A 12,389-nucleotide genomic window follows, 5' to 3' on the forward strand; every position below is an offset into this window, starting at 1 on the left:
ATGGTTTGCAAAAGTTGATTATACTAGTCTTGCATGTGCCTTTAAAATTGCAAATTTTGGAATTTTACAAGTAAAGGAATTGGGAAAAAAGCTGGTCTCAAAAAGTGGCTGCTAGCACAAGCTAGCTGAAGTGCATGGAATACCGTAAGTCACCATAAGGGTGAGAAATTGAGGTACTTTCTTTCCTCCCTTGTCAGTCAAAGTTATTACTGATGCCTACGTTGCTATAAAACTCCTATGTCGCCTTGCTATGAAAACGGATATAGGGTTCTATCATTTTCATCCAGTGCCTATTCTCATATGTACAATGCCAGAATTAATATTTTTAAAAGAACCACTCTATTTCTTCCAGAATCAGATGCATATTGAAATATTAAAAGTTTAAGTCAGCAGTTATTGGTCTAATTCACTTCTGTTTTATTTATCTGACTGCCATAACACAACATCAAGGTTGGAGCTGCTCACTGTTTCAATGTCATGCCTGAAGGTAGGCCCTCTAACTAAACCAGCAATTCTTCACCAGGGTACTGCAGTGCACAGAGTTGTCCTGAGATCCTTTCCAAGGGTGTTACAATGTTTGCATATCTAACAGTGCTAATACAACTTGCAAGACAAACCCATAAATTTCAAATAAAAATTCAGAATGTTAAAAACATTTCTGACCTGCTGTGGTCTCTAGGTTTTGTCAACCAAATTGCTCTATTTTTCCATAGCCAACAAATGAGTGAAAATTAAGAGCTAGCATTTTGAGTGCCTGGAGTCTAAGACGTTTAAGAACCAATGGACTACACCATCAGCTGCAGCATGTTCTGCCCTCAGTGCATTTATCTGCCCAACACACCTTGGGATGTGACTCACTCTTTAGAGAGCTTCTCCCTCCCCCCCTTACAAAATAAATCTGAAACTTATTTTAGTTACCTCGACTCCCAAACAAAGATTGGATCCAGCTGCAACACATTACAGATATTCAAGCATTCTACAGTTTTGTAATATGTCTGCTTTGAGATGCACGCTAACCTATTATGGTTTAATTTTAAATAGGTATAGCAGCTTGCATTATAAACATTTCGATCAAAGAGTCTTCCATATGCTGGGATTTTTATTTTATTTTTTTTGCACCACAACACGGAGATACACTGTTCATTACTGTTATTTTGGGGAAACTTGACACTTGGGAAGATGACTCCTAGGGAACAGGCCTAAACCTAGGCCCCTTCAGCTTTGTTCTGTTGAATGCAGTCAGCAGTGCAATAGAGAAATTTTCTAAGCTGTTATTTTGTTTGAGAGGTGTGAACCAACTTATTCCTCTCAACTATTGATTCCAAAATCTAAACCTTATGTTGAGTGCAAGCATATACTGGATTCAACAGGACATAACATTAAGGTACGTGGACTTAATGTATTCCCTCCCTCCTCCGTTTAGGACCTATTAGAATTTTGGCACGACTAAGAAAATTGGATGCAACATCGTGCTTAAACAACCTCTGAAGTATATCTACTCATGATTTTCATGTTGTTTTCAATTGGTAAAATATATAGATACAGATATACTAGCATGACCTACAAAGCCACCCTTTTACCTTAAAGAAGTCTGTAATTGTTTCTGATTATTGCTTATAAAAGAAAGCTTGCGACAGTTTCTTTATCCCTGCCCTCAACAGAAGAACTGTTTTAAGTTAGTGAAGAAACTGACAAGTCTCACAGAAGCAACTTGGATTTGGCATGAGGGGAAGCATAATTTTCCATATGGAAATCCCATCCAAGGCTGTTCCATTCTGAACTCTGTGTTCTACTTCAGATGTACAAAGGAGACATGTTTATAGGTTGCACCAGCACTCAAAATGTGTTCATACTTGCTATGGCAACCTCTTTGGTCTTGATCACACCAAAAGAGAGTTAGTTATCCTTTTAAGCGGACACAGAGTAAGACAACCACATCTTTGTGAGCTAAAGTCCTACATTCATATAAAAGTCAACACCTCAGCCTTAAAATAAAAGCTTTTAGCCCTCCCACTTCTAAAAGAAAGATTCCAGCTGTGTTAGATCTTCGATACAATGATGTTGTTTCTCCAGAAGATGCAACAGCTGCTGGAGTAAGGTAAACAGGCCACCTGGCTACACCAAAATAGCCGAGGGCCTGTTCATTTTAAAGGGAAAGAGGACAATCCATTGCAGGTTTAACAGAAGCGCTGAAACTGGATTTTACACCAACGGGGTAGAACCAATGCAGTTTTCTCAAACTGACAAAACCTTGATTTCTGTCACACCAGGAGGCAAGAAACAGATCCCAGCTGAATGTCTACCACCAAGAACCATTTCCTCAGACACATGCATTAAGGAACTTTTAATGAGAGAATCCCAATGAAATCCAGGTGTTAGAGCATGAACAAAGACCATTACCAGATCTCAATCATGAAAGACTGCTTTAGATTAAATCCCTGACCTTGAAGTTATTGTTGTACAACCTGTCCTGCTGTTTTCCCTCTTCTCCTCACCCCCACCATGTGATTGAACTGAAACTACATGTTGTTTTCAGCACCTTCACTTTATCCCCCTTCAAAGATCCCGTTTTTCCTTGCCTGTCAGCAGAGGAAGGCAACCCTGCTGTTCTATCTGGGACTCCCATCAGAATTTAAAGAAAATCTGAAAGTTTTGCTTTAATCCTCTTGCCCTGCCTTACATCTATCACTATGCATTCTTACTCTAGCTTCTCCAAGACAAGTGCCATAACCGCTTTCCTCAATAAATACAGAGTGCCATGAAGTTGTAGTATTTTGCAAAAGGTTTACTGACTGTTACAATTCTCCACAAGCTCTAGAGGGCACAAACGAAACAATACTGGGTACAGATTGCCAGAATCTGCAGGCCAACAGTTGACCATCTGGTGTCAAAGCATTCGTTGTTATTGTGTCATTTACAGGATAACTAGCACTGACTGCAGTGGCAGATTAAGATTTATTGGGGCCCTGGGCAGAGTTAGAAGCCCCCTACCAGTCAAGGGCAGGTTCCCTTTGCGCCTGTCAGGGGGCTGCAGCTGGGCCTGCCTGGCCTCCTTGACACACGTGAGGCGAGCCAGGGAGTGCAAGCATTGCTGAAGTGAAGGTGGGCCCAGCCCTGAACCAGCCTGGCCCATCTGCCCAGCCAGGTGTCACACATCATATTTACCATCATTGCCTCAGCATACCTTTTCTGTGCCTTCTTTCCCATCCTGATGAAAAAGGCATCTTATTAGCTCTAGATTGTTAAACCACTTGCACCACTACTGTGGATCCAAATAAGACTATGAGAAGGAAGAAAGATAGGTGGCCTTGTACTCTAGCAGAATACTGGTTCAAACTTAAACTGTGCAATTGAAATGCACATCTTTCTTTGCCCTATGCATCTACATAAAGCCATGAAGAAGATACCTGCAGAAAAATGTGCAAATGTCAGTAACAGAGATGGACAATGCATCCTTTACCTGCTCTATAGCGGTAGGTGCAGATGTTTGCCACACAATCTAGATCAGAAGCAGCTTGTACATATGTGCACTAGTGCTGGGAGCCATGCCGGGAACCTAGTGTAAATAACTCAGGATACGGGAAAGGGCAGGCCTTCCCAGCCCCAGGGCTGCAATCTGAACACATACAGGTGTTCACTAGATCAGGCTAACCAGTTCCCAATCTAACTTGGCTCATCTCCTCAAGTGATTTAACCTCCCTGAACATCTGTACACATCAGCACTTAGATCAACCTAACCCTAGTTAAGTTGATCTAAAATGTAACATCTGTACGCACACTAAGTGGAGGAATAGCTGTTGCTGCTCAGGAGCATGCACCCACTGCCATATTTGCATGATCCTTTACTGATGCAACTTTAACCTTTGGGTAACTTACAGCAGTTTTACTGATAGAAGGGGCAACCATGTATAGCAGTCAGTTAAACAAAGGTAGAAATTTTACTGTGTCAAATGATGATGGATAAACTGTTCTGAGCTGTTTTCTAGCAAAAGCAGATGTCACTGACTAGTTAATCCCAAGATATTAAAAAGTCCCTGGTGGAATAATGCCTAGTGTGGTAAATAGGGATTCTGTATTTTTCTGTTTAAAAATCTTCATCCTTGAAGACCCAGGTAGAAAACAAAGATGTGGCTGGGATGATCCAGACGGAGATGGTCCTGCTTTAAGCAAGGGGGTTGGACTAGATGACCTCCTGTGGTCCCTTCCAACCCTAATCTTATATGAGTTTATGATTCTGTGATTCAAGGATCCCGCGTCTAAAAAGAACCAGAATACTCAGTTTAGCACACAGCTTTAACTACAATGGAGTAGCTGCAGTTAGCCAAAAGACTTCACTCCCACTCCGTGGAATCTGGACTTGGCCGTAAGTGATCAACAATGACCTCCAGACTTTATTGCAAGCTACTGTACTGTACCTATCCACGGAAGCATGAATGTAACAAGCCTCTAATAGGTTTTATATATTTTAAAAACACCACAAGCCATCTGGAATGCATATATTAGCTACCAGTTGAATGTTGTACTTGCCTAACTATTTCAGACCTGAACTTCAGGTATAATTTATGGTATTAGCTCAAGTCACTAGGAAGATTACCTCTCCCCATCCTTTACTTGGGTCTCACACAGCAACTACCTTCCTCTAAAAGCTGGAGTGTAACAGCCCTCAGAACAAGTCTTGTATCTTGCCAACTGGCCCACAGTTAAACTCACTTCTAAGGAGTCAAGAACATTTTAAAAAGCCACTTAAAAACAAAAACCAGTCTTGAGATGGCTGTTTTCCACTCAGGTGAAGAACTGATGCTGTCAACATGCAGAATTTGAAGTTTCAGAAGCAGCTTCAGCTTTCAGAAATCCATAGTTAACTGATGATCCCTTACAGGTCTGAATGTACCTATACTGGAATCTTATTTTGTATAGTCTGCCTCCCCCCCCCCCCCGGCCCCCATCCTTTGAGGACTTTACCATGATTTGTAGCTATGGATGAGAACAATCCTAAAAAGAGAAAGGGAAGAACCAAGAAAGAGGCTGAATTAAAACACAAGATAGTGAGTGAAATGAAGGAGAAGCCAGTGTCTGGGGCTACACTGCATACTGGACACTGGACAGAAGAGATTTCGGTTTGCTCCCAAAATACTTCTCTTCAACATTCAGAAGATAAGAAAGGATAGCTAAAAAGGACATGGGGGAGAGGCAGAGGGAAACACTTGGCATCCACATGTTCAGATACATTTCCTTTGTCCAGGATAATCACATTTGAGAGACCCTGTAATAGATCTAATGCCCTTTAGTTATTTATTTCTCTTCTGAAGAAAAATATTTCTTCAGTGCAAGTCTTCCAATGCCTCACTCAAGAAGCCAGGTTTCACTAGGAACAATTCCACTTGTCTAAAAAAAACAACCCAGCAGCAGTGTAGGACACAGAACTATCATGCTTGATGCTGCATGCTGTTCAGGCAGCTACAATTGCTACTTTTTACATATAGTTTTTCAAATGGGGAAAATACATAACAATAAGGCTGACCTATTACTTTAAGCAGGTACTTTCCACCAGTAAATGCTTTTGCAGGGGCCAAGTGAAGTACACCACACTATTACAAACTGTGGCTGATGAACAACTTCTGTTTCAAGAAACAAGGTCAATGTCTTAGCATTAAGTTGAAACAAAAGTTGCCATTACCTTTGATCCAAAAATATAGTAAAAAATTATTGCCATTAAGTAGATTTAGTCCTCCAGTAAAAGGAACAATCCCAGTGTCCATCAATTCCAAAAGCTAAATTTCTTCAGTCAGGCAATACTACTTCTCAGTTCCTTTCTGCCCAGACCTTCAGCAAACTAGTTCTATGCTGGATACTGGAAAAAACAATTCAACTACCCCATCTGGATCTGGTATAAAAGAAAAAAGTCAAGCCAAATGCCATCTATCCACTAATCAAACTAGAGCCCTAAATGGCTTACAGTTTCCTTACTGAGGCAAGACAGATTGAGCAAGGTAAACAGAAGGGAACCCTGTTGGGCCTCACAAGGGAAAGAGAAGCTCCAAGACATCCCAAAGAAGAGAGATCCTAAATTTCACACGTTAGCAATACGTTGTATTCAACGATAGCTATAGAAGAGCCACAAACTTAAATAGTCTCTGAATTCCAGTACTTGTTGCTACTGACAAAGCATTCTTAGGAGGAATCTCAACATACTACTTCCCCAGTAAAAACAGAATGATTCTGCAGACTAGTGGTTTATGTTTCTTTAAAGTGGAACTAGTCCTTGTATCAAGTAACCATGTGCAAACATAGTATCATTCTTATATACTTTTATAAATCTTTATTAAGTGTACATAGTTGACATCCGACCTTTGGCCACCATGAGCCTAGGGCGATTCAAAGAAGCCAACACATTGTTCTAAATACACAATGACAAGTATGTAGTGCAGTAAGTCTCTAGGTTATCTTGCTAGGATCTTCAGAACACACAACACACCCCCTTGAAACGGGCAAAAGCTGCTAATTATTAGTTTAGCATCACCTAATCAAGGCCTTGTTTTAAGTTTACTGGGAGCCTGCTGTCTACCCATAAAGAAATAGAAATTAACCTATCTTGGCCAACTCAGATGCTGGAGTCCCATTAAAATACCTTGGAGAATCTGGGCCCCAAACCCTTCTCAATGGCTCCCATTACCTGAGAAACATGCAAAATGTACCAAAATCTGCAGAACACCCCTTCCCTCTCTGTCAGCCAACCAATAATTAAAATACGAGTCCATGAAGTACACCAGAAGTTTGTCATCTTCATTTTGTTACTGCTCGCACAGGAGCCCAACTCAAAAAGAGAGCAATTCAGTAAACAAGCTGTGTGGAAGACCATACTGCAACACACTCAACTGTATTACAAAAGGAGAACCATGTCAAACGGTGCATGTGCAGTATTTCTTGGTTTACATATAGACTGAAGGAGCATGGGGTGGAGGGATACAGCAGAAATTCCCTATATGGAGGGGAAAAAAGACATAAGAGTGCTCTAGCTGGTTTCCATTCTGGATTTCTCTCTCTCTTCCCAAATTAGGTCACTTGTACATCAAAGTGACCTGTGAAGATGTAGAAAATGATATGCCCAAAGAGGAAGGTGTAGCTATGGGTTTTCCGAGAGTATAAGGTTTCCTTGGCAAGATATACATGAGGTGAGCCATCAGTATCTCCCAAGTTTAGTCTACCTCCATAAGAAGTTTAGTTCTTATAGCTGTAAAAATGATCTTTCAAGTACAAAGCAGAGTGCAAATCAATGATCTTGCCTTCCTTAGCCTGCAGGGACATGCTCTAGTATGTTTGGAAGAACTGAAAGAACTAGCAAAGAATATAAAAAAGCTTAACAGAACATGCTTTGTTAAGGGAATAGAGATTTATAAAAAAAATGAAGCTTATATGCAACTTTCAAAGCCATTAATAGCCAGATTTGAGTCACGCTTCTGACTTGGTAATAAGAAAGCAACTGGTAACAGAGTAAATTCCATTTTTCCAGCAGCCAAACACAGGGTGGCAAGATGAAATTGAAGTATAATTATTATCCAGCCATCAAGCTAGACACTATGAACATACAACAAGTAACAACATCTTTCCCCATGCTGAAGTCCAGGAACAGCATTACTTTGTCTATTGCGACTGGATGCTTGCGTAGTTCAAAACTAGAAGCCACAGTGTCATTGATAGATACTATGGCCCAAGTAAGCATAAACTGAACAAAAATTCTATAAGAATAGTGTAAGAAATGCATCTTCCTGAGCTACCATACCCCCACCCACTCAAAACCCCACTGCCTTTGCACATCTTGGTGGCAAACATGGATTGTTACATTGTTTGCTTTTTATATACTCCATTTACTAGTCACCCTTCAAGTAAGTGTTAAAAATTACAATTAGGTCCAAGAAACAGATTTTTCTATATAAAACACATACAAGACTATAATGAAGACTTGCATATCTACACAAGTTGCCTTATACAGACCCACACACCCCACAGATTTATTCACTAGCATCCAGTTTTCCACTCCTCGCTTTTAAGTAGGCCTTTATCAAAGTGTTTACACTTGGCTAAATATCTATGAAATGTAAAATACACAGATCACCAGTTCCTTTTAGAACCTGATGTTCAAAACTTCATTTTTTCCAGCTACAAGTTATTGCCCCACCACTCATCTTGTCAGCTAAAAAAAGACTAGATGAAATGCAGCAGCTCCATCATTTGGACATTCTTTCAATTTATTTCTGTAGTTTGTTCTGGCATTCCTTCTCTTCCTCTACCACCCTGAACATTCCCTGGATGATCTCTCTTTACAGATCTTTAGAAGTACCATTTATTTATATGCAATTAATATTTAACTTTCAGCTCCTTGCCCATCAACTAAGATGAAGTTGAAAATTCTTCAACCTGCCTTCTCTGCCTTTGAAAAGTGTTATCTCAGCTGACACTAGCACTTGCCTGCAATCCCATACTATAAAACAATGGTTCTGAAACTTCAAACTTGTTAGATGCAACCCCCCAAGATTTGACCTTTTCTGCCCAAGACTGAGCTCTCATCCTCTGGCTTCTCTCCACCTCCTCAATATATACTCTACCCACTGAGCCTATTCAAGAACACAGCTGTATCCCACCGGATTCCAGAATCCTTCTACTAGCCCCACCTCTTCACGACCTTGAACAAGTTTCCACGTACTTTTAACGCGTTTCCCCACTTGCCTACTCTTGCGCATTACACTGCTACATTGGACTCCCTTAGCCTGTTTGTTCATAACAGCTTTCATTGTTTCTTCCTTATCCCCAAGCACTGCATGTGCCATCCATAAACTAGAGCATTAAGCCATTGTTCTCTCCTTAAGAACCATACCCTACCATCTAATCAAAAAACAAAATAAAACACACAAACCTGGATTGAGAGAACCCCTGGCTACTAACTGAAGAAAGGACCACAATAAAGATTGTTCCACACAGGATGTAGGACAATCATGTTGAAAGTTGTTCCTGTCATGTGCCCACCCATGTGTCGCCTGTGTCCCCCCTGAGATTGGCTGCCACTGAATCCACTGCAAGCTTCTGCAGGAGGTCGCTGCTCGCCACCCACCTTCCTGCTGCAAAGGCAGCTGCCAGCGTCTTTGGGCAGTTTCTGTTCCACTGCCAACTACAAAGGGTGCCCCCCCAAGTCTTGGGAGGCACCAGTCTTACATGGTTCCTGTCAATACCAAACTGGGCCAGATTCAAAACAGCGACCTAGAAATTTAACACTCCACATCTCATTACCATTCCCACTCTGACAAAACCTTAAGGTGTTGGGGCACCCCCAGAGATGCACCCTAGGTTTGTGCAAGCCTACTGGTTCCCCACTCTGCTGAATGGGAATACCCAAGTTAATCATTTGCTCAGAAATCACAATTCACCATGGGCACCTTGAGAAAAGAACAGAAAGAAAAGGGGTTTGTTATCAGGAAGAACAAATGATATAAACAAAGCGATCAAATGATTTGACAGTGATGTACAGTAACACATAACAGACAAAACCCTCATCCTATGCTCAAACTATAGCCTAGCCTTCCAAAATGTTCCTGTGAAAAATTTCCCAGGGTAAACCTCCTCAAGTCAAAGCTAGGTCCCTGAACCAGGCACCTCCATCCCCCTCTCCTCCTTACAAGGGGCCCCTGCCCAATGGTCACTGCCTCTAGAATACTTCATACAGCCTTCCCCCACCTAGCCAGAGAATCCCCCTAGTGTTTCTGCCTGTGGATCCATGGCACCCCACCATGCCCTTTTACTGCTTTTCTGTTTCTTTCTAGTTTCTACTACTAGGTCTGCCAGCCTCAAGTCTCCCTTTCCACTTTTGCTGTTTTAAGATAGGAAGTATTGCTCTAGCCATCTGAAATGCTTCTCTATCTGTTGGGCACTGGATTCGTCAAATCTCATAGTTCCTTGCACTTACCATTAGTGTCCATCATTGGAAGTCTGAAGACAAGTATGAAGAGCTGTCATTTGAAACCTTTACTCTTTTATTCCTCCTTCCAAGTCTATAGCTGTTTGCTGAACTTTAAGATCTAGTTATACAACTAAAACATGCATCTTCATATTCAATGACCTACTTCTTGAACGTTGTCATCATATCTGCTTTATGAACAGGTGTAAGTTTTATACATTCTACTATCATTAACCCTTCAGTGGCACAATTGATTCAAGTCTTGATTCCTGTTCACAAACAACACTATTTTGAGTAACTGTGTTAACAGGTCTTTAAAGATGGGCCTGTTTATGGTATCCCACCCTGAACATCTACAGCTAGAATAGATAAATAGTTTGATCTTATTTTATAGCACAGGGATGCTCAACATAAAAAGATACTTCATCCATCAAGTTTTGGTCAAAAGAAGACTCACTGCTGTGCAGATCTCTCACTGAGCGATTAAAGGCATCGTTACATCTTTAAGAACTTAAACTTTATGGCTAAATCTAAGAATTTACCATTAGCTGGGAAGAGGTGCACTTTCCCTTTTTATTTCGTCTCTTGCCACTGAATTTCACCTACATATAGAAACTCAATCATTCCATAGCAGACTCTATGCTTTTGTTTTCCTCCCCATAACCTCTCTGCTGCAGTGATAAGTTGTTAAATAGTTAATACTGTTACTTAAGCACATTAAGTATACCATAAGAGGTGTTAATGAGGTACAAGGGAAGAAGGAAGAGTTCACAACCCCCAGAGGCATGGTTTTAAGCCTGCACTTTCAAGACAGCACTGCTAGCTTTAACCATAACTAGAAACTTAAAAGAAAAAATAGATTCTGCTGAATCAAGGTGCGACATGTGGGCCACATTACAATCAAGTGGCCCAGATATGGCCTATAACTGTTTGATAAGAGCACTGTAACAGGGGATGACACTAGTCTGTGCTGGCTAGAAAGCTTATTAGGTATGCAGAGACAGGCAAAACTATGTTCGGTAACATGTTTCTACATAGTAGCTTCAGATAAACTGTTGAGACCTCACCCCCCATACCCCATTCAGATATCAGGAATATCTAGAGCACATTGGCATGCAAGTGTCATCAAGTGCTCAAATATACTCAGAAAGTGACTATATGCTGTACGTACCTGAACAGCACACAAAATAGAAAACATTTACAGTAAATTCCAAAGTAAGTTAAAAGTACAAGAATATTTACATACATGCAGGTTAATATTTACCCTATATTGCAAACACTGGTTAAGAGAGATAGTTATAAGCTAGTATTTCCTAACCCACATTAGGATGTTTCTCATTGTAATCTATTTCCAAAACTAAAAGAAAACCTCTTACTGTTTGCATATGTAAAATGTACCCTACTGACAGGTTTAAAATTATTTAAAGATCACAACTGATATGCAAAATCTAGTTCAACACCACAAAATTTAAGTTTTTAGTCACTCTACCTATCACTCTCCAGAGGTCCAGACTGAAGCCACACTGGATCAGAGAGAACACTAATGTTTCGAACCAGTCATCCTCAATAAGACACTGTGGAAACCACCACCAGAGGAGGAGATCAGACAGTGCCCTCTTGCAGGCAAATGGGTGCCTCAGCATCAGAGCCTTGTAACTCACTAAAATAGCCAATCTGCAGCCCCTTATTCAAGAAAGATCTGGTCTTAACATGGTCATAAGAAGAGATCAACCCCTCTGCGAGGTCATCTACACACCTGGACACACACCTATGGGTCATCTGGCTATGGCTAAATTCAACCCAATTCCTACTGCAGTAGTGGAGAAACATAGCTAGTTCGCCTCACTGCCTCAATTTTCATCAGCTCTAGCATTTGGGAAACACTAACCAGTCAAAACTGGAAGATAGAGGTCAAAACGAGGAAAAACCAATGGCTAGGAAAGCAACATTATGCAAGCACGGGAGATACTCGGGAATAAAACCATCCTTCCTTTAGAATCTCATAAGCCCTGTGATCATAATGCTCCGGCTAGAGGCCGCACTGCTAAAGCCATGTTGAAGAGCTGGGGGTTAGGCCGCCTCCTTGGTGCAGAGAGCTTATATAAAAGCAAAGACAGAGATGCTTACAGTCCAGGTGCTTTTTCTTGGGCCCCATCACTTCATGCGTGGTTGCTTTGCAGACGGCTCTGGCCACAGCCGATCCCGTAACGCTGTACTGAGCAGCTGCGATGCGATCTGTCAGTGTCTGACCCGACATCTTCGGCTAATGTTAACGCTGCTGCCTCTTCTGCAAGGGGGGGGGGGGTTAGGGAGGAGAAACACAAGGGAGGAAGGGGATTTTCCCAGTTTAATGCCAGGGCCAGAGCAAGCTACGCTCCTGCCAGCAGCCTGGCCTTTTCCAACAAGCAATAATGAAAAGAAGAAAAAAAATCCCTGCCCCCCC

General features: G+C 41.3%; 1 protein-coding gene across 1 annotated transcript in view; it reads right to left on the reverse strand.

The window, feature by feature from the left end:
- Nucleotides 1-12,339, reverse strand: part of SNAP91 (synaptosome associated protein 91) — a 136,679-nt gene extending 124,340 nt beyond the window's left edge. The window contains exon 1 of the mRNA XM_019538166.1: nucleotides 12,074-12,339. Within this exon, the coding sequence (XP_019393711.1) occupies nucleotides 12,074-12,203 (130 nt within the window). The 5' untranslated portion in view covers nucleotides 12,204-12,339. The remainder of the gene's footprint in view (nucleotides 1-12,073) is intronic.
- Nucleotides 12,340-12,389: the final 50 nt, after the last annotated feature.

This window comes from Crocodylus porosus, unplaced genomic scaffold (assembly GCF_001723895.1).
Source record: "Crocodylus porosus isolate Cpor-Errol unplaced genomic scaffold, CroPor_comp1, whole genome shotgun sequence".
Taxonomy (NCBI): domain Eukaryota; kingdom Metazoa; phylum Chordata; order Crocodylia; family Crocodylidae; genus Crocodylus; species Crocodylus porosus.